Source organism: Coturnix japonica, chromosome 6 (assembly GCF_001577835.2).
Source record: "Coturnix japonica isolate 7356 chromosome 6, Coturnix japonica 2.1, whole genome shotgun sequence".
Lineage (NCBI taxonomy): Eukaryota > Metazoa > Chordata > Aves > Galliformes > Phasianidae > Coturnix > Coturnix japonica.
In genome coordinates this window covers 31,021,659-31,044,160 of record NC_029521.1, presented here as the reverse complement: position 1 = coordinate 31,044,160, position 22,502 = coordinate 31,021,659, and the positions used below count along the sequence as shown (strand labels likewise).

Sequence of the window (22,502 nt, the reverse complement as noted above, 5' to 3'; positions counted from 1 at the left end):
ACGGTGCGGGATGATGAGCTCACGGTGCGGGATGATGAGCTCACGGTGCGCGATGATGAGCTCACGGTGCGGGGCAGAGCGGAGCGGGACGTCACGGCCCCGCCCCGAGCGGAGGGACACACGGGACACACGGGACACACGGGGCGGGGCCGGGCGGCCAAGTGGGGCGCTGAGCTGCCCAGCAGGGGGCGCTGTGTTACCCAGGAGGGGCGGGGTCTCTCGGCCGTGCCCCCTGCCCGCCCCCCTTCAAATCATTCTCTCTTGCCAATGTGACCCAGCGCGAACCTCAGCTCGCTGCCCCGCAGTGAAGGCTCAGCGTGCAGCTCCCTTGCTGTCACATCGCTGTGATGCATTGCTCTGGCTCTGCAGGTTAAGCGCAGGGTGAAGAAATACCATTGAGTTGGTGGAAAATATCACACCTGGGTAGGAAGGTTAAAAGAGAACAATTAAACAGCATTTTGAGCTCCTCAGCGACATCCCCCAAAGCCTCACTCTGTGCTGCAGTTCCCTTTCACAGGAGGGCACTGCGACAACCAAGAATCTACTATTTTGCAGTGCTTGTATGTAAGGAATGAGAATCTAAAGGCAAAACAAGTGGCATCAATCGTTAGAGATCTTTAAGTTTGTTATTCTGGGGGAACAAAAACCTTCCAGGGCTTCTGTGTGTGTTCCAGAAAGAGCCAGAAGTGAAGCCCCCTCCCCTCCCCCGCTGTTTTCACTTTCCTGGCAGCCCTGCCTGCTGACCATCACTGCAAACACAGCCCGCTCCAAACTGCCTTTGGTGGAGGCAACATCTCGTATTGGGGGCGTTCAGTCACTAAAACCTCATCCATCCTCCGGCAGACGCGGTTCTGTTCCACCGCCCCCGGCTGCCCCGGTTGCTGGACTCAGAGCGAGCTGAAGATCCACAGCTCCTACAGCAGCCGCAGGGCACGGAGCTGGGGGGCTCAGCCCAGCCGTGCACGAGTTAAAATCCCGGCTTTGTGCTCTGAAGTCTTAAGCTTAAGGCTATAAAGAGAACAAACCCAATTAACAGACAGTATTTTCCAGCGCTCCGCCTTGCTGTTCACTGCCACATTCAGTACCTGCAGCTGCAGGTGGAAATCTAAACGGTGTTTCGTTCTGCTCTTTAATAACTTCATGCAGCTTGGATGTCCCTGAGGCATTTCTTTATTGATGAAAATTTGCAGCCAAATTGTAAAGCCCGGGACTGAGAAGCAGAACACTGAAAGCCTCCATGCAACATTAACTTCCAAAGGAGGAGGAAAACTGCAGAGACCCACCTGCACTGCATCCCTCAGAGCAGGAACACAGCGGCAAAAAGCAGGACGGGTCCAGAGCAAAGTGAAACAGAGCTGTGTGAGGCCCAGCAGACAGGGAACGCGTCTCTGAACTGCAGTTTAACTTTGACAGGCTCTGGTACTGAGCACACCGAGTGAACACAACGAGAAGGCAGACGGCTGGACAAGAAATGCACCTATTGGGCAAGTGCGACCCACCACATTCTTTAGCCTCACCAATAAACACAGCATTAAAATTACATGTACTGATTCTGAACACAGCACTTCTCCAGCTCCCAGTTCTACTCCAGGTTTCCCCTCATCCAGCACTGCCTGCTGAACAAACCATTCTTTTCCACTGTCCCTTGACAGATGTTTGTTAACTACACCACCACCCAATGAACCACCACCTCCATTACCAGCATCCACCCAACACCCAGAGATACAAACGTGTTCAGACACATTTCTTCAATATGTGCATTTTTTGCCCTGTATCACGTCACATTTTGGTCACATCACACACCATTATTCGTTCTCTGAGCTGTAGCTGCAGTCAGCAAAGATAAAGCTCAATTTAGGCTCATACACAATGCGACACAAGGTATGAATTAATCAAAGAGGATTTGTTTCCCACTGAGCTGAATGGGAATTCATGGAGTTCCCAGGACAAGTTGGGATGATGGGCGACAGGCAGCGTCTTCTTTGGAGCACTGAATACAGCAATGGTAACAGCACATTGCAAAGGAGCCTTTGTATTTACCTGCAAACCTTTGTCAAGGCACAGGGCAGGACGAGAATCACAGCCAAGAGATCATTACTGCCCCACGTGCAGGTATGGGCCGCCCTCCCTGCCGCACCGATGAGGGGCACAGCTTTCACTATTGCATTGCATTGCTGCGCAGCCCTCACGCTCCGCTTTTCAATAGGGGTCGCTGCTGTTGAAATTAAGAGATCAGTGTAATCCGGCGTCCCAATGACACTCAGATTTCTCGTAAGAACAGCAGTGTTCAGGTAGCACCCATCAGTCTGACAGACTGATTTGTTGGCCCTTTTTTCTGCTCATTCAAGGTTTTTTGCCAGGTTCCAAGCAAGGAATGCTCTGGAAGAGCCCAGCAGCCCATGGATGTGCACAAGCACAGCGCGGCCTCCCTGACAGGGAACGTATGGATCTCAGCTTTGTAAACTCTTCACTCTTCTTTCCTTTTTAAATCATCAATTCCAGCACCCAGGAGCTGCTTCAAAGCACAATCATTCCAAAGCACGTAATGCTTTCCATGTCACAGCCAAACAGTTCTGTGCCCTCTGCACCCTGCAGAGCTCCCTTCCACAGAGCAGCAGCCCTACACTGCAGGTCCAGGGATGGGGGCCCGCCCCAAGGGTATGTATGGCCACATCAGAACCACTGCATAAAGACACGTGTTTCCGAAACAGAGCAGGGCACAGACACTGCAAACCTCTGTTTGGAGGCAAAAAGCTGAGAAATCGAGACCAGTGCAATACCTGGATATAGAAGGATTGAATCAAGGCTGTACAGTCCACTCTTTTTCCTCTCACTTCCCTGTTTTGCAGCTCTCAGTGCAGATTTGGGTACAAATAAGTGTCACACGAACTGTCTGTGACTGAATGAGAGTTCTCTGCAGGACGAGTAGTTAAAATATGTTCTGTATGGCAGAGGAAGCAAAAACGCATAGCACACCCATAGAGTGACTGGTAACAGAGCACAGGTGCCCATGTGAAGTCCAGAGTCAAAACAGAAGAGGTTTTACTGTAACCAAACCAAACACGTGGTGTAACTACCAAAATGAGGGCACTGCAGGTGCCTGTCTTCACTTGTAACTGAGGTTACCCAGGGATTTCCCACACGTACATGGCCGTGACCAGCTGCAGGGTATTACACCCGTGCTGGCTGTCGTGCACTGACAGACACAGTTATCAGTACATTATTGGGGCACACACAGCACACAGAGCAGCAGTTACAGCTCTGGATGTTGCCCATGGGATCCAAACAGCTGCACAGCGTGCTCAGCTGCAGCGCTGGGATATCATGGGATGGATGAAGGTTTGGGACCAGACAAACAGCTCAGCGGGTTCCCCAGATCCAAGGGAAAAAACCCATTGGATTTGATGTCCCTCTTCCCACACTGTAGAGAAGAAGCATTCTTCCAAGGCATTCTGTCATCCTCCCTGCATGCAGTGTGTATCCACTACTGCTTACATACTGCTCCCATCCAGCACGAACAGATGGGCACGTGGGAGGAGCACAACACTCCTGCATGTTACAGAAGGTTCCCAAACTTCATCTGTGTGCCCACGGATTCTAAATATTAAAGTCCAAGGGATTATTTGTCTTTAAATACACCACTATCTCAGCTAACATTAAACACAGCACAATCAAGTCACAAAGCAGTCCCAGACCATGCTTGAGATTTGTTCTGCCATTGCAAACCCCCCAGTGGGAGTTAAGTGGCACAGAATGCAACCCTGCATTTTATGCAGAGAAAAAACAGCAGAAAAAAACCCTTTTGATTTGCTATTTTGCTATTTTGAAGAATGCCGAAAAACCCTCAAACCTTCATAGGCTGTGCACTACCAAAGGGCGCTAAAAAGCCAAATAACTGATGCTTCAAGTATGTGCCTCCTTTGTTTTGAAAGGAAGCATAGAACAGAAGTGCACAGGAACCCAGAAAAGCACAGGGATGGTCCACACTGCAATGAAAGCAAAACAGCACTGCCAGGAACTGCCAGCTGCGGAGCCAAGTTCTGCCTTCAATGCAAACCTCAGGGCAGCATCACGAGCTCCAAACTGCTGCTGCTCAGCAGCGATCACTGAGAGCAGCATGTGTTCATCCTACACAGGCAAAATGGAGACAGCCAACACTCACCATCCACACAGCGTCTAAAAGGAGAACCAGCAAAGCCCCATTTGGTTCATGGCTGCACACACGTGGCACCGGCACAGAGCTGGGACAGAACACAACTGTGTGCAGCCAGACGGCTCCGTGTGAGCTGAGGGCTTCTACTGCCTTAACCTTACAAAAGAGGACATAGATGCACACAGTGACACTGTACATTGACAGGTAAATGGTGGTAATTAAGAAGCAGTTCAAAGTATCATTGGCTTCAAAAGTTACAAATGGAGATCTTATATCAAGATAATAAATAACCACGTAATCACATGAAGCTCTGAAAACACACGCAGATCCTTGCAATGGCCCCAGCCACAGCATCAAGGTACGTGCAGAACACCAGGCCATGGCCTTACATCATATTCTGACTTTGTTTTCGTGGCATTTTGATACTTTTACATTTCAGTGCATTGCTCAGCATTTCAATGGTTCATTCACACTCCAAATCTCCTGCATTCCCTTTAGTGACAGCACATCTCAACACCCCTAATTCCACTCTGATACCAATGGCATCCGTAGTAATTAGGTTTCCTTATAGCAAAGGTGGCATTATGGCAAGTACTTCCATTATTAATGGCCTGTTAATAGGAATAGGAACTGCAAACGCTGCTGAGCCTTTTCCTCTCTGACAGCTTTTAAATTGCACCCTCCTAATGTGAACGTACAGCTGCAATAGTGAGGGAAAAGGTGGGAAAATATGATCTGAAGCCAAAATCAAACTGTGCTCATCTGTGAGGAACGTGAGCTCCAACAATAGGAACACACTGAAGCTGTAAGAGTCTTCTGTCTGTGGACAAAACACCAAACAGTGTGTAAAAACCTGCTATGGAGGGCAGGATTCATGCTCACACTGCATGAGGGTTTCAGAGCTGCGGGTGCTTCAGATGGTGGGCAGGTCAGGCCCCACTTTGGGGTTTAGGGCTCACACTGTTGGCTGTGGAGGCCCAGTACTGACCCCCACCACTGTGCTGCCCCATAGGGTGGGGGCAGGAAGAAACTCTTTACTGAGAGAGCCAAGAAGGGAAGCATCCCCTGCTCGTGCTTTTTCCCACAACAGGTTACAGCAGACAGGATCCCCAATGTACCTGGAGCAGCTGGCTCTGCAGAGAGCAGCTTGCTGTTCCCAGATGCACAGAGAAAGCAGAGGATGGATTTCAGTCCCTTTCGTACAACGTCTTCAGGCAGAAATTCAAGGGGACGGTATCTCCAACACAAGGCTGGCAGTGAAGCCAATCTTCCTGCCATTTAGTAACACCTTGGGGGATGCACGAGGATTCAGACATGCCTGGCAGCTGAGTCAGAGGGATGAGCGGTGCTTCCTGCCTTTATAACAATTTCTGTGCTAATTACTATTACCACACAGGCAGATACCACACAGCACCTTATTATTTGTGCAAATCTGTATTTCCTCAGCTTGCTGTTCGGGGCTTGGACTCGATGATCTCTAGAGGTCCCTTCCAACCCCTACAATACTGTGATTCTTAGAGCTACAAATTACTGGTACTTCTCTATACACCAAGTGCTAGCAATGCTGAGGTAGGGAACGTTACAACCTGTACAATTCACTTCACTGGTTCTGCACAGAGCACACAGTGCTGCCTCACCGCCTGCTCCCAGCCCTGTGTGCTGCTCTGCTCCATGCCTTGCAGCGCAGAACAGAGTCTTTGCTCTCGTAAAATGTTTTGTAAAACCTGACTTTCAGAAATAGCAAACACATTACGAACAGCGCAGCTATTTGGTTTTAAATTACCAGCAATTAAAGCTGAAAGGAATGTTACAAAACAAATCTTGCACTGTGATTAGCAGCTTCATTTGACATTAGTTCTCATGAAACGTCGACTACAGCAATATCGACAGAGAGCACTTAAAAAGAAAAAATAAAAACCAGCATGCAAGTAATGGAAGGAAATGAGAGCTGAGGTGGGCGGGGGGTTCCTTGGGAGCAGCAGAGCACTGACAGGTTCATCCCAGCACCAGGGAAAGGGCTGTGAAGCACTGCAAGGGGCTCCCCTGGGACGTGGTTGAGTCACCGTCCCTGAATGTGTTTAAGAACCTTTTGGACTTGGTGCTCGGGGACAGGATTTAGTGGAGGGTTGTTAGAGTTGGGGTAGGATTGGGTTGGACTCGATGATACTGAAGGTCTTTTCCAATCTGAATGATTCCATGTCTCTATGATGGTCCGAGCACAGCAATGAGAGGTGCTCACATTGCAGCAACATGGCACTGAGTGAGGCATCCCAGCACAGTGCAAACCCAGCACAATCTCACCAAACTACAGAGCAAATGCACCTGAAACTTCCATCTCTTCTACTACATCCCGACGTTTTCCATCGATGATCTGTCTCTGACTGGGAACTCACCAATAGTGCAGGGAAAAATGAGTCATGCCCCACCAACACTTATTGAGGTCAAACCTCAAAAAAGATGAAGCCTTCTCCCTGCCACAGACTACACACAGGACTGAAATTCTCAGATTTTAGCAAGAATTGTTATCCTGAAGTGTGCCAAAGGTGAACTCAAACCCTGCACCAGTGAAAGCTGGAACTGCCTCAGCCTTCATTATGAAGCAGCTCTGAAACTGAGGTGGGTCAGACACTAAACCTCAATGAGGCCAATGAAAACATCACCACGTAGGCCCATGTAGGAATGGAAAAGCTACATTATCACCAGGAATGGATCGCTCTGAAAACACACCCTTTAAAAACTATTTGGGAATACAGTTACATTTAAAATAGATTGTTTCTTCATACAAAACTATTTTTAAACAGGTTACCAAAATGAATCATGCAGATAGTTCAGGATTGGAGGAATGAAGCCTCTCTTATCGTGCTGACAAACACTGAAGCTGAACATGACTTGGATGCAGTGTGGAAGCCACCCATGCTGCACAGCTGCCACTGGTACAGCACAACATGGCAGTGTGCTCTGACAGCTCACGTAACTGGGAGCACAGCAGGGCTGCCCTCAGCCCTCAGCATCCTTTTCAAAACCTTTTACTTAAACTTTAACCATTTACCGAGTTCTTTCATCATTTCCAGTCATTCCTGAATTACTCTAAGGAACACTGGGGTAGAAGCAATAATGTTATCTGGCTCCTGTACATTGGCTCCCCCCTCCAAAACAGCCTCCAAACACATCTCAGTTTACATTAGAAACATTTTGTTGGTGTTTATGGTACGAGCACCAAAAATCTGGTGCTCTACCTACTGAAAAATAGAGAAGACAAAAGCATTGAGTGGACACTGCAGGATGGTAGCTAAAGTGAAGCTGTCAGCATCAGCTCCTACTCTGTTTCTTGCTATAGGTGCTTAGGATGGCAAGCATACGGACAAGAGAGCAATAGGGAAGGGTAGGAGGAGGAGTGGGCTCCGAACAGCTGATGAAGCATGACTTTGTAAGAAAGAAAAGCTGTCCTGTCAAAACAGGAGTGTTTTGTAGAAATATACCAGGCTCTGACAACCACTTGCTCTGACACAGGCACAATTTCCCCATCTCTCTTCCAGGTCTGTTTCTAGGTGGCCTCCTGAGGATCTCACAGCATGAAGAAGCCGCATGAGGTGTGCAGAGGATCTGGGAGTTCTGACAGGGACAGCTGCATGGCAGGCAATGCAAAGCCTTCAATAACTGGTCAGGGCAACCCACTGTACTTCAGAGAGGTCCACACCACTGTGCCATCTCATCTCATGCTGTCCACTAAGCAAGGAGCCAAGTCTGAAGCAGCTCAACTGCTGTGGAGCTGGCTCTGCTCATCACATCTCTACCTGGCTATAAATACTACACTGCAGGTGGCAGTGCCACGGACACACAGCTTCTGCCAAGGGAACTGACAGATCACCCAAAGCAAGGCAGGCAGCAGGACAGCATCACCCAGCACAGCACGCTCCTGCCAGCTGCACTCAGACCCCTGTGACTGAGAAGCACTGGGGAGGATATAGGCAAGTGATTAAGGCAAATGCTGCAGAATGCTGTGCAAGCAGAGCTGGCAGAACAGAGCAGCACGGCTCGGGCCACTCCTACACAGCCAGGGCACTGCTCACTAATGAGGATATACACAGCTCTGCAGAGCCTGCCTGCAGCCAGCCGAGTGCCTCCAGCCATCTGTCACCGCCACGCTGCTGCCCAACAGAGCCTGTCCTGAAAAGCCTGCAGTGCTCTTTTCCAAGTGCTGTGGGTTGAGCAAAACCTCCAACACAACACACAAGCTGCCATCCTTTCCTTGGTACCTCTCAACCATGCAGCCAGTGGGAATGGACGGAAGGGATGTATGTTGCACAGTGGAATAATTCCGTGCACCTCAGTATCAGTGTGGGAAATCTGTAATAATCAAAAGAGAGGCAGAGAGCCCTAACCTAGGATCTGTCCTGAATGCAGTATTGCATGAAACAAGCCCTACTGCAGAAGGCAACAGCAATCAGAGATGCTGGTAGACAGATAAGATACTGCACACAGAGGGTACTGGAGAGCCTAAAGTAATACACTGGAGTCCAGTGAAGCAGCCAGCGCAGTCTATCTGAAGCAGCTGCAAACAGCAGCACTCCTACTGAGTCTGGCAGTACACACCTGAACAGCAGCTGTGCAGGAGGCAGCAGGGCTGCCTGCACGGCCAGCACCAGTCCATGCTGTTTGGTTTGGTGAGATCCCAGCCTGGGGATGCAGTTTTGGAGCTGAGCCTCCCATTACTGCAGCAAAGAGTCTTAAAGCTCAGACAACTTCAAGTAGGGCTGAGGAAACCAAAACAAAACACAGCCCTTACACTGTGAGCACGGACAGCCCAAGGAGTCTCAGATGGCCCCAATGCTCCCAGAGGATGGGTGAGGGATGAGGACCCCTCCCCAGAAGCCCCTCTCCCAGTCTCCCCAGTACATGCAGGACAGCCCTGCAGGACAGCGCTGCAGGAGCCCACACCACTGCCCAGTTTCCTCAAAGGAGTTTGGTTTGGAAATACCTGTGGTTCTGAAGCAGTGACTTCCAGTGCAAAAGGCACTAATTGCGAGCTACAAACTTTAAAGACATTGTGAAGCATAAGAGGCCGCTGCAGAAGCTCTTGGCTCTAACTCTCAGAGCCTGTCTAACTCTGCAGATGCCCCCAGGTGGAGGAGGCTCAGACTCGATGGATGTTTCACTCCAGCCTTACACAGATACAACACCAAACATTTGTGACTGAAACCACTGCAGACATCAGATTCAACTTCTCCCCGCCCAGCGCAGCAATAATTATACACGCTCTCACAAAAGTAATTTCCTCCGCTCCCCCATAGCATATGTTTGTGGTAAACTGAGAACATTCTCCAGATAAATACCAAAGAGAACTCGAAGCACAGAACTGAGCATCGGTGCTATTTGCAAAACAGAAGTGAGTGCTTACAAATTCTGCTGGCAGCTCTTTCCTAGGATTCCTTTCTAAAAGCAGAGTTTCCAAATGCCCTTGCGATAAAGCAGAAAACAGCAGCAGCAAAGTTCACTTAATTAAACAGAAAGAAGAATAGTTTTCCTCCTTAATATTTTTCTAGCTCTTGTTTCCTACTACAGAAGGTAACTCAGAAGGCAAAATGCTTTTCCTCTGCAAACATCGGAGCTGCAAAGTGACTCACCCCAAAGCTCCGTGCTGTGACCATCTGAAGTTTGCATTTATGCCCATGAATTAATATCCACTCCTGCAGCACTGAGCAATCCATCTTTCTTTGCAAAGCGACCACTTTAAACTCTGACTGTTCCCATCATAAACTCATCCTTCACAGCTGTTCACAACTGTGTTTCCCCTCACAGCATATGGCTGCTGACACCAAGGCAGCTGTGGAGACCGCACAAGGCCTGCTGCTTTAAAAACGCCTTCATTGCATTGCTTCACTTTCCCATTTTAACACCCACCAAATACCAGAACAAGTCACTCTACATGGACAAGGCACTGTGCAGCCGCAGGTGAGGTATGACCTTATTCCAGCTGCTGTGTTTTCAATTAGCAGTGGGGCAGTTTGACTCACTTGCTGTTAACATTCAACCAACCAAACAGGGGAAGCGCTGTTGGTTTGAGGCATTTCTTTACCTCCAAGAACAAGAAAACAGCAGCATTTTGGCAGCTGCTCAGCAGCACATCAGCGTCTGGGGCAACATTTGAAGACACTTCACTCAGAAATGCAACTACCGCCTTCACTTCCATAGTGTGAAGCAAAATATTCAATCCAGCTTAAAACAGAGATGGATGTAAACAGGGACCCTACACTCTCAAGACACACTCCCTTAATTTAGGCCTCTCTGTGCATCATCTGTGCATCGTTAACACTAATTGGATGTTGCGTTCTGTGCGGCTCCGCTCCCGTGGTGGGGTCGGTGTGGCTGCACGATGAGGCGCATCCCCGCACGGCGCACTGACGGCAGTTGGTGCTTCCTGCAGCGCTGCCGTGTTTGCTGACCATCAGAGCCAGACTGACGGCTGCCGCTCTGACTAACCTCGTTGTCAGGAGGTTTGCGACTATGGGCCCCTGTTTGCACCTCCTCTGCCACACAGCCAGCTGCGCTCCCCAGGTTTTGCATCATTTACACACTGGGAAGATGCCAACAGGTCTGACACTGCTAAGTTAAGAGCCCGGAGGTTCGCTAATGCAGAATTATTAATCGCACTTGTCAGTACATCTGAGTTTTAATAAAAAACAAAAGCTGACACAGCGCTCCCCTGCAGAGACAGCACTGCAAACAGCCCTGAGCAAGTCAGACCGTCACCATGAGAGCACAGCAAGGCAAACAGGAGAAAAATCCGATTTATATTCAATCATTTGTACGACCAATGTTGTTACCTGCAGCCCCAGGGGAGCAGCTCTCACCTCATCTCAGGGCTTCAGAGACGCAGCCAAACAAAACGCGGCCACTTCAGAGACAAATCCTCCCATTAATGGATACGGCACCTCCCTGCAGGTGGAAGGACTGAACAGAGGAACCGCTCCTCGGTGTGTGAAAGGCTGAATGTGAAGAGAATAAACAACCCTCTGAAAAAAAAGCAAACCCACACAGTTATACGCAATCGAAGAACACCCAGCTCCGAATAATACACATTTAAGGCTTCTTTTTAAAGCCAGGATTTAAGGATGGTAGCTGAGAGTTTGCAGTCTTTTCTGTTGACCCCACAAAGCCTCGAACCTCTCGGTGCTGCACTTAAGCGCAGGTTATCAAACAAAGAGGAACCCGACCCGATGTTGGGAACTTGAAGTATTTCCTCATCTTTTCCCTGCTGTCACCGGGGCCGCGTGGAGGTGTCGGAGCTTTCAGCAGCTCTCCCGATCTCTCGGGACAGCCGAGAAGGAGCCCCGGATCCCCGGCACCCACAGAGCAGCAGCAGCGCTGTGCAGCCCGAGCCGGCAGCGGAGCGCTCACCTGCAGGGGAAACGGCAGCGATCGGGAAAGGGAGCGCACACAGAGCTGCTCGATTCCGATACCTGCGGGTCAGCGCCGGCGTTCGGCGGGGCTTTATGCGAACACAATCGCATCGTTCTTCTCTCACACAGGCACATGTACCTACACCCCGGAACGGCTACAGGACCGTCGGGACGCACCTTGAAGGCGCAGCAGGACGCCCCGCTGTCCGCCCGCACGGCCCGGCCGGGACCCCCCGCCCCCCTCCCCGGGCGGACCGCGGCCGTCCGAGACACGCACGGGGCTCATCACGCTGGGAGCACAACTGCCCACCTACAGGACACAACAAAATAATGAAGGAAAACATCCTCTGCCCCGCAGTGACCCATTGCGGGCTGTCTCATCCCCGTGGGAGCTGCGGGCTCGTGTTCATAACCAAAGCAGCCTAAACCTTCCCACCTGTTTGCTGCAGGGCCACAACCCCCCAGCAGCACAGCGCTCACATATCACACATATTCCTCAGCTTGAATTCACCTCCACCTTAAAACATGGGCTGCTAATCAGGCTGTCATTGTTGAAGTCAAGAAACAGCTCCAACCATGGTGCTGTCGGTGCTCCTCGAGCCAAATCTGACTGCAGCACAGCCCCCCTCTGAGCCCTCTGTTCTGCATGCAGCGTCAGCACACCATCATAGGATCATCCACTTGATTTGCTGATGTCTGCTAGGATTTTATCTAAATAGGGATGAAAAGAAACAATAGATGACAATAGAGAGAGCCGAGCTTCAAAGAGGTGTGCACCTCCGCACAGCTATCGGTTCAGACTGATGGGCACCTGCGTTACTTAGTTTTACTTGGAGTTCAGATAAGCTGGAGAAAACTTTCTTCCCTTCCTTTTTTCTAAAGAGCCACTGAACGGCATCTGAAAAGCCATTGTTCTCTGCAACTTTATCCAGCACATAAGAAGAAACATTAAGTTCTAATGGTAAATCCTTGAGAAACACTGGACTGACCTGAACACAGAGAGAAAGGAGCAGATGGGAATGAAAAGAAGAAAAAAGTCACTAAGGATGTGAAGGGCTGAACTGGCCACACAGTACCAGAAATAAAGGGGCTGTGCTCAGCACTGACTGCACCTGTGCTGCATTGCTTGAGGTTTTCCTCCTGCTCCCTCCCCGTACTAACAGAACCTCCTCCCAGCTGACCTCTTTTGTTTATGGACATCATCACATCCATTGGCTGGTAAGAGGCTCCAGGAACAACCAGATATGCATGTAGTACAACCAGAACATTCACTGCTGGAATGCTCAGCTCTTAGAAAAACATAAAATAGGGAGAGAAGACAGGAAGAGGAACAATAGGAAAAGAATAACAACATCGTGGTGATTTCAAGAACAGTCTGATCCTGGTGCCCTCTTTGGTCACCCAGCCAGCACATCTCTCCCCTTGGAGGGGTACTTACAGCCCTCATTTCCCCTTTAACCACCCCCTTTTCAACAGTCAGATGTTGTTACTTGGGACTTCAGATCATAAGCAAAGCTGATGGTTTTCAAACTGGAACATCATGAGAAATTCAGGCAAATGAAAAGGTTTTCTGCCACAGCCAAACACCACGGATGGCTGCCTGCATTCTCTGCTGTGACATGGAACCCTGGGAGAACTTCTCTAAACATCTTCTCTCACCTGTGGTACGGCCTGTAATGGTCACAGCTCAAAACAAGCTGGATTGATGGACTGATTGTAGGAGTCTGAACAAGGCTGAGTGCCAGCTCCTGAGCTTCAGTTACAACAACCCTGTGCTCTGCCGCAGGCTTTGGTGACCTTAGAGGTCCTTTCCAACCTTAATTATTCTATGATCCCACAATGTGCCTGCATGGCACAACAGCTCCAAACACCTGGTTTGCTATTTAGAAACAGAACAGCCTACCTCAAACCAAAGCAGAGAGCCAAAATGCAATGGACGTACACCTGGGAAGAACTGCGTGATTCAATGCATAGCACACCTGACCCAGCTCTCTATTCAGGATAGTATTCCTCCTGAAAGCATCAGCACCATTGCTTAGATAAAAATGGGGTGAAGGCACAGGCAGAGCCCCACGTGTAAGCCAGGTGCTGCTCTGGAAGAGCAGTGCAGGAGCAGGCAGTGCCCAGAGAAACTTTTCCTAACTTACTTTAGATTCTTGCATTGCACCCTAAAATGTGATAACATGATAGAAAGTACAGCACTAATAGGAGCATGGCAAAATCTAAGGCCGCAGCAAACAAGAACAAGCCCAAACGCAACAGCTGAGAGCTTGAAAATAAAGGAAAAATATTTGGTTACCTTTGGAAGACCTCAAGCAGGGACTGACAGCAAGAGATGCTGGTCTGCACTGCCAGCCCTACAACGAGGTCTGGGAGGATCCCGGCTCCAGCCCTTCCTGTCACTCAGCTGCTCACACCTGAGCTGCCCCAGCTGCCCCTGCCTTCCACCAGGTGCTCCATCACTGCTTCAGGTCATGACTTTGGCTGGAAAAGCCCTTTGAGACCCCCAATCCCGCTGTGCCCACTGCCCACATCCTTCAGTGCCACATCCCCACAGCTCTGAGCACCTCCATGGTGGCACTGCCCACCCCTGGCCGCTCTCTGGAGCAGACATTGCTCTGATACCCAACCTGACCCTCCCCGGTGCAATGTGAGGCTGTGACCTCTCATCCCATCGCTGCTACCAGGGGCCTCTGCCGGCCCCACCTCGGCACAGCGTCCCGTCAGGGCGTTAATTCCAAGGGACGTTCTCAGGTGCGGCGCAACAGAGACCTCCGTGGTGCGGGAGATTCCACGTAACGGCCGCGCTTATGTGACCGCATGGGGCGGGTGTGGGGTCAGCTCAGCGCCGTGTCCCCATCTCACCTGCTGTTGCCGCTGTGTCCATCCGCCGGGGGCGCTGCGTGCCGCCCCTCCCGCTCCTCCCGCTCCGCTCCCCGCCCCGCCCCGCCCCGCCCGGCCGCTCGCTCCGTCCCCCCGCGCTGCGCTGCGGCACCGGCCGCGGCCGTCGGAGCGGGGCTGCCATGCGGGCGGGCGGGGCCGGGGCGCGGGGCGGCTGAGCGCTGCTCGGGGCCGATCGTCCCTGGAGCGGGAGCCGCCGGTCGGCGGGGAGCGGCGCGCGGGGAATGCCATCCGCCCGGCCCGATGTTCCACTGGGGCAAGTGGAAGAAGAGGATGGGAGCCAGCGCCTCCTCCTCCAAGAGACCCGTGTTCGACGAGCGGGAGGACGGTGAGCGCCCCGCCCGCACCTGTGGCGGCTCGTGGGGCCCGGCGGTACCGGGCGGATCCGCGGGGAGCGGCCGGGAAACTTGTGGTGCCGCGGGGCGGGTCGGGGCGGCTCCGGGGGAACGGAACCGCGGGGACGTGACGGGCGGAAAGTTGGAGCGCAGCGGGAGGGGGAGGCGGCGCGGGGTGCGGGACCGGCGGGTACCGGGGGGTGCGGGACCGGCGGGTGCGGGACGGACCGGGCAGAACCGGGCACGGGGAGCTGCCGCGGGGCGGTTGTTCGCTCTCGTTCGTCCGCTTTGCTGCTGAAGCGCGGAGCTGCGTGTCACAGTCCCGCGAGTGGCGGAGCGGTGCGGTCTGAGCCGAGTGTCAAACAACGGGCGTTGCAGGAAGCCCCGCAAAGCCCCGAGCCCCGTTAGTTCTCCGAGCCGTGCCTTAGGCCGGCCCTGCGGCTGCCCCGCACGCGGCTTCACGGGGCGCTGTGCTGCGTGCCGAGGTGCTCGGCCATGGATGTGGCAGGAGCTGTGAGCGATGCGAGTGGCGGCGTGAGGGCTGGGGGCTTTGCTCCTGAATTCAGGCAGCGCTGTGCTCTGAGCTGGGCCCACACGGAGCCGGCGTGGGGAAGCGGAGCGCTGCGGGCTGGCCACGATTCTGCTGGCACCGCTAACGGAGCTTGTGAGCAGCGCTGTGCGATGCGCCGTGACGCTGCTGCTCGGAGCTGCCCGCTTTGCTCCGTTGCTCCGTGGCGGTTTCGGCTTCACGCCGATTTGCTGCGCAGCATTGTTGCTATGGAGATCCCTTAAGACATTCCTATAAGTTCCCGAGGTAAAGGAGGCAGTTAATACTTGGGCTCCGGGTGACATCGTGCAGAACGGCTGCCAGCACTGACGATTTTAAGTAAAACAATAATAAATAGTATTAAAAATGGATAGGCTGGGACATTGCATCCCAGTGATACACATACAGCAACCCAACTGCCCTCATCCAGCAGCCAGTTCTTTTCAGTTGTGGAAGGGTTCATGCGAAGAGAAGGTGGACATTTATTTCCATTAGTAATAACACAAGGTCCAGACGTTGCCCTCAGCTAAACCTGCCGACCCAGGTTCGGGTACAGACACTCTTGGTGCTGCCTGTGGCAGGGCTGTGTGCCGGGTGCTGCACACAAGGCAGGGTGTGCTGCGTTCCATGGTCCTGCCCAGCTCGGGCCCCTTGCTGCTGCTCCGCGCTGTCCTGCTGTGTGACCGCAGCCTGCTGAGCCCAATTAATTGTGGTGCTGCAGGTCCGTGACTCGCAGGGAAAACCCCGTCTGTCGGAGTCTGTCATTTCCTTCTCCCGTCCGCTCCCTCCAGCTCTGTACACGGATTCCTGTTCTCTGCAGGACGTCTCGCTGTTTTCCGGGGGTCGAAGCAGTGCTGGGTGCAGCCCCGCTCAGCCTTCCTGCAGCTCGGCTGGGCACCGTGGCCGTGCAGCACCTGCACGGATCAGGCTGTTGCTGACAGCGCTGTTCTGTTGGTCGCTGCACGTTGTGCCCCGCGCTGCCCCGACCGCAGCTGCTGCTGTAAGCACTGCTCGGGCTGATCCGAGCCCCCGGGGAGCAGCTCCCGGCCTCCTGCTGACTCTCATGTTCCTGGTGCCGTGCAGAACTGCAGCACGTGTTTTGCTGTTTCATGTTTGCTGGTAAGATCTTTGAAGTATTTCCGAGGCTTTCAGAGCTGGGACACGAGCGGTTGGAAAGCTGACTGTGATAGGAGGGATAGGAGGGCAGCACCGTGCTTGGCGTTTGCTTCCTGAAGGCAGCAGTACGTGCACAGATGGGTTCTGACATCTTTGTATCGGCACCAGGTGCTCCCAGTGCACACACAGCGGCTGATAGAAACGTGTCTATTTTGGTGCTGCTGCTCAGGGATGTGAGGTTGTGGTGCCAGAAGTGCTGGGCAGGGCTGAGCAGAGAAAACTGGGTGTAAAAGAGGAGAAAAAAAAGGAAAAAATAAAAGGTCTAAAAAACCCAACAAACTTCACGTCGCTCGTTCCAAAGCCTCGCTGTGTTTGGGGGCTCCCAGCAGCTCAGCTCTGGATGCTCACAGCGCAGGGCTGGGCGATGCTGCTGTGTGTGTTCAGGTTTCCCCTGTTGAGGAGCAGAGCTCTGAGCTCAGGTCGCTGTGGGTCCTGTCCGGGCACTGGGGGACACTGGGCGCTGCGGGCGGTACATGGCGTTCATGTACAGGCGGTACATGGCGTTCATGTACAGGCGGTTCACCGCCGCCCCTGTCCGCCCCGTGGGTGCCCTCAGCCGTTCCGGGGCCGCCCCGTTCCGTGCCGTGGGTTCGCACATCCCCGGGATGCTGGAGGGCCGCGGCTGCTGCCGGCTCCGCTCCGTCCCCATGGAGACGGGCGGCGAGTTGCAGATCGTGGGGTAACGTGCTGGCGATGATGTCTCTGTTGTTGCCCAGCGTTGTGCTGGGGGGATGCGAGGCTCTGAGCCCACCCCGGCGCGAAGGGGCAGCGGGCGGCACCGCGGTGCTGGCGGGGTGCGGGGCCGATGGTGCCGGGGCTGCGCTGCTCCCGCTCCGGGGCCGCCCCCTCCGTGTGGCTGGAGCGTTTCGAAGGTGCGAGGTTGTGTCAGGTTGCCAAACCACGCTTTTATTTCTCCTTCTGCTTCCTGTTTTGGGATCTAATGTCCAGCTGAAAAGCAGTGGCACACATATCTACACCCTGTCTCTTGCTTGCCTGTGGGTTGGGAGCACAGATGCATTTGCTGCCTGTTATTTAAAAACAAGAAGAATAAAGGCTTTGTGTATCAAAGTGGTAACTAAGTAAGTGTCTGGGGGGGGAGGAGGAGGGAGTGAGAATTGCAAGGAGGTGTCAGAAGAGCTGTGTTTAGTATTGTCATTTGTTTCTTTGTGTTCTATTATTATAAAGGATCTTCTTGCAGATCCGTGGCTTTTTTTGGAGCGTAGTTTATCCAGAGACAGGTTCTTGTCACACATTCCTGCTGCCTGTCCTGCCCACTTTACCCGTTCTGGAACTTCTTGGCCGCTGGGCTTTCAAATGGTCAGGTGGGAACAGCCCTAAGGGCAGCTGAGGCTGCTTTTCTGAAGCCAAATAAGGAAAAATTAACAAATCTGACAGCAGTTTATGGGGTGCCGGCTTTATTGGGATGGAAAAGGCAGGTCAGAGAAAAGTAAAGAACGTAGTATCAGTTTGATCTGACATTCTTTGTCTGTTCTCTGAAGGTATCAGTCACTACAGTCTGTGACCTGAGAATAGCACTGAAGAATGTGTTTTTAGGAGCTTAAACATCTTATTTATCACATTAGAATAACAAATACAGAACCTTTCAGGCCGGAAGAGCCTCCTGAGACCCCCAGCCCACCCCTACTGTGCCCACTGCCCACATCCCAGGGGTCTGAATGGCTCCAGGGACGGGGCTCCCTGCCCTGTTATGTTACCTGTGTGATGACCTCAGTCTGTTAGTGCTTCCCCTGGTCCCTGCAGCTGAGTTTTCCAGGGGCTACAAGTGCAGTTAAGTGGAGCTGAACAGGAGCTGTTGTGCGTGGTGCCAGGTCATGCTGAGACCCCAGGCTGGCAGTTTTCAAATAGGAGAAAACACGTGGTGGGTACTTGGCATGTGGAGGTGCAGGTAGTGTCAGTCTGTGCTTGCAGTGCAGAATGTCAGCTTTGATAAGTCAAAAAACACAACCCTGGGAGTGAGAGGAGCTGATTTGTTTGTGATTTGATGCTTTGTGAGGCGATGAGCTCCTTACAACCACGTACGGCTGGTGTCGTTCTCGCATGGTGATGATCACATTCATCCAGAGGGCGAGTGCCTGCTGTGCTGCATGTGCAGCAGTGTGTAGGGACATGGAGAGGGGCTCCTTTTCAGCATCTCTTTCTTGTAGAATGGTTTTACTGCCTTGGCCCAGGTCCCCTGTAGCAGAGCACACGCTAAGTGTGGATAATAACTACCTGCTGTGTGATGTGCAGCTCATGGGGACGAAACTGGGCCTGGCAGTGCTGCCAGAAGAGTGAATCCTGAGTGATTCTGTGCCTGTGTGTGGGTACGTGTGCAGCAGTGAGCTGTAGCCAGCCTGTGCTTCAGCCCTCATCTCCCTATAGAGGGTGTGTGGCTTGTGAGCACCTTAGCGTCTCCTAACAGGAGAGGATAAATGTCAGCATCCTCTTCTCCTGTCCCACTTTAATTCCTCAGGAATTGTTTTAGGTGACAGTTATGGAAAACCAAACCTGCCTGTGATGTGTGGGATCAGACAGCTCTGAGCACTGCTAAGCAGTGAGATCTGAGTGCCGGAATGTTGATGTGCTGAGTCACCTCCCTGTGGTTCTTTGGGGGCTTTTCCCACGCCTGGACCAGTGGATGCTCAGTGGTGTTCTGACCTCAGCCTGCTGGTCCAACCGTGCTCTGAGTCCTTGTGGGCAATGGTTGGCCAGCCGCTGTAATTAAGTGGAACAGCGCTTGCTGGTGTATTCACAGCCCAAATAGCAGTTCTGGAAGCTGATCATTTGTGGTTCAAAAAACAGCCTGTTTGGCTCTGGGGGTACAGCAGAGAGTTTGTGTGCTCCAAGTAGCTCTGTGTTAACCTGCAGCTGGCTCTTCCAGTGTGAGCAGAGCACGTATTGCCCAGGGCTGGGTACAGAGTGGGGGGACTGGAGACGTGTACTGAGCACCTGGAAGCAAAGCATAGGGCTAAAGGTGTCAAAGCGTGATGCTGGTGCCTTGTACTGGGTGTCCCTGCTGCATGGATGTACAAGGGAAAAACACAGCTCTTTGCTCAGGAAAGGCTATTTCCATCTTCCTTCATATCAGGTTCAGTCCCTGCATGAGCCCCTTCTCCCCACCCCGAAGCAAATCCCACGACCAAGCAAAATACTGGCTTGTGATGTGTGTCCTGTGGGAGGATTGCATAGTGCTATCAGAAAGCATCGTGTGTATTTCAGACACTCAGAGTGGGGGGAAAGAGGGAAGAGAGGTTTAACAAAAGCAAGTGAAGAGTCTTGCACCTAGGGAGGAATAATTGCATGCACCAGTACAGGCTGGGGGATGAGCTGCTGGAGAGGAGCTGTGCAGAGAGGGACCTGGGCGTCCTGGTGGACGACAGGTTGGCCATGAGTCAGCAGTGTGCCCTTGTAGCCAAAAAGGCCAATGGCATCCTGGGGTGTATTAAAAAGAACATGTCCAGCAGGTCAAGGGAGGTGATCCTCCCTCTCTACTCTGCCCTGGTGAGGCCTCATCTGGAATATTGTGTCCAGTTTTGGGCTCCCCAGTACAAAAAAGACAGGGATCTCTTGGAAAGAGTCCAGCGGAGGGCCACAAAGATGGTGAAGGGCCTGGAGCATCTCCCCTATGAGGAGAGACTGAGGGAACTGGGTCTGTTTAGCCTTGAGAAAAAAAGGCTGAGAGGGGACTTAATCCAGGTCTATGAATGTCTGAGGTGTGGGGGGCAAAGTGGCGAGGCCAGACTCCTTTCAGCAGTGTGTGGAGACAGGACAAGGGGAAACAGCCAGAAACTGGAGCATAAGAAATTCTGCATGAATTCTGGAAGTAAAGAACTTCTTTACAGTGAGGGTGACGGAGCACTGGAACAGGCTGCCCAGGAAGGTGGAGGAGTCTCCTTCTCTGCAGATATTCAAGACCCACCTGGATTCTGAGCTGTGTGACCTGGTGCAGGGAACCTGCTTTGGCAGGGGGCTGGACTTGATGATCTCTGGAGGTCCCTTCCAACCCCTACGATTCTGTGAACAGCAGTAAATAGGAAAACATGGAATTGGTGAGAAATCATTGTGATATGTGGGAACTTGACATGAGATGTCCTAGCACTAAACTTTAACAGTACTGGTATAGATGGGTTATGCAGTATGAGAGCATGGGGGAAGTACTTACTTAGAACCACTTCAATGGTTATTTAAAGAATTGTGATGTGTTTCCGATTTTAGTACCTGAATATACTGACAAAAGTCAGAGTGAAAGGCTTGGGCTGCAGCTCTGGCTGCTGAGAGCAGGCTGTTCTCTATGGGGTAGGCCAGAACTCGGTGAGGTCAGAGCTTTGTATGTGCTGCCTGCTGAAGGAGAGGGGCTGGTTTTGTAAGCTGTGCGTGTCAGCTGGCTGCTCACTGTGCAGGAGGATGACAGGGTCAGCCGGGTTCCTTTGAAATCTCTTTCCTGCTGACTGCACAGGTAGTGCAGTGTGTGTGCACACCTCCGAGGTCTCCGGGTGTGTCATGAGCACATCTTTTCTTTGCAAATGGTTTTCACTGCTACTACTATTTTCTGTACTATTTTAATGTGGAAAAAGCACTTTCGAAGCATTGGATAGCAAGTGTGCTGCTGAGGTGTGACACTCCCTGGCAGTGCATATTGCAAACACCCACAAGCCACTGCCATGACAACTGAGCAGGAATTAAATGTGCCCAAGCATATTGATGGCTGTGCAGTTGGTCTTCGTGTGCTGCAAGTTGCTGTGGAAGCACAGTTACCTCTTGGATCGAGCTGTCAGTGGGCCCATCCTTCTGCCATGCTGTCAGCATCTCGTGTTATCCTGCACTGTCAGGAAGGTGTCCTATCTCATGTGAAAGGTCTTTTCTTTTGAACTGTGATACCAGGAGTGCTAAATGACCTTGTAAAACGTTTGTCACACGATCCATTAGAACGATAATGTGCTGCATGTTTTCCTGGAACCCCAGTTAATGGGAGCCCACAGGCAAGACTAGAAAGTAGGAAATGCAGAAAATAATATATATTAGGCTTGGGTTGTTTGCACTGTGGGAGAACGTGCTTTTTGCTCTACAGAAAGTAAGGCTAAAGCCTGGTCCCGAGTAATTTGCACTTTAAAGGCTCAGTACTGCATGTTGTAATGAAATGAATAATTCACAGGCGTTCAAACAGCCCCAGTAACTTCATGTTCCAGGCCTGGTTCTGGGTTTTCTCCAGGCTTCAGCCCCACGCCTGCCCTGCAGCACCAGCAGTCAGTAAGGTCCTGTCTGCCTTTGGCCTCGGCTGTGTTTGTGTACTGTCATACATCACTGCACCTTTAACCAGTAATGAGCACTTCCAGGGAAGACAGTGTTGGCTTGAGCTGTTGATATGAGCTGGGTTCACCAGCTGGGAAGTGGTGCCTGTTCAGAAATGAGGTCTGTGTTGTAGGAGGAGAGTAAAGCCTTTCACTACAAGAAAGACACCAAGGCTCTGGAGCATGCCCAGAGAACAGCAGAGCTGTGCAGGGTCTGGAGTACAGGGCATGTGGAGAGTGGCTGAGGGAGCTGGGGTTGTTGGGTGCGGAGAAGAGGAGGCACAGGGGACCTCACTGCTCCTTACAGCTCCTGCTGGGAGCCATGTCAGTGCTGTGCAGAGGTCTCGTAGTGACTCTGTGACAGCAGGGCAGGTCTGTGTGCATCTCAGACGCTGTGTGTGGCACAGCATACGCTCACACTGTGTGCCAGGACACTGGTGTTTGCTGTTTGTTTTGGTTTGATCAGCTTTTATCACATGTTAGATGCCAATGTGAGAGAAATTGTGAGCAGGTGTCAAGACAAGCACCGTGGTGGCAGGAGCAGAACTGAGGGATTGATTAATGCACATTGCACTGGGAACACGCATCTTTCGCCACAGCTTTCTCATACAGAGATCAGTGTGTGGAATTCTGTAACAAAAACCAGGCTTCTTCTAACTGGGACAAATTGCTTCTGTTTGTCAGAATGCCAAGTAATAGCAA

The 22,502-nt window shown here is 52.0% G+C and overlaps 1 protein-coding gene across 2 annotated transcripts in view; it reads left to right on the top strand.

Annotated features, from left to right (window-relative positions):
* Positions 1-14,583: 14,583 nt before the first annotated feature.
* STK32C (serine/threonine kinase 32C) overlaps positions 14,584-22,502 on the top strand; it is a 47,711-nt gene continuing 39,792 nt past the window's right edge. The window contains exon 1 of one of the 2 annotated variants that reach the window (XM_015867623.2): positions 14,584-14,782. Coding sequence is in view for 1 of the 2 variants with exons in the window: in XM_015867622.2 (XP_015723108.1) it covers positions 14,698-14,782 (85 nt within the window). In the remaining variant the exon portion in view is untranslated. The remainder of the gene's footprint in view (positions 14,783-22,502) is intronic. The other variant, XM_015867622.2, reaches the window with a different exon arrangement.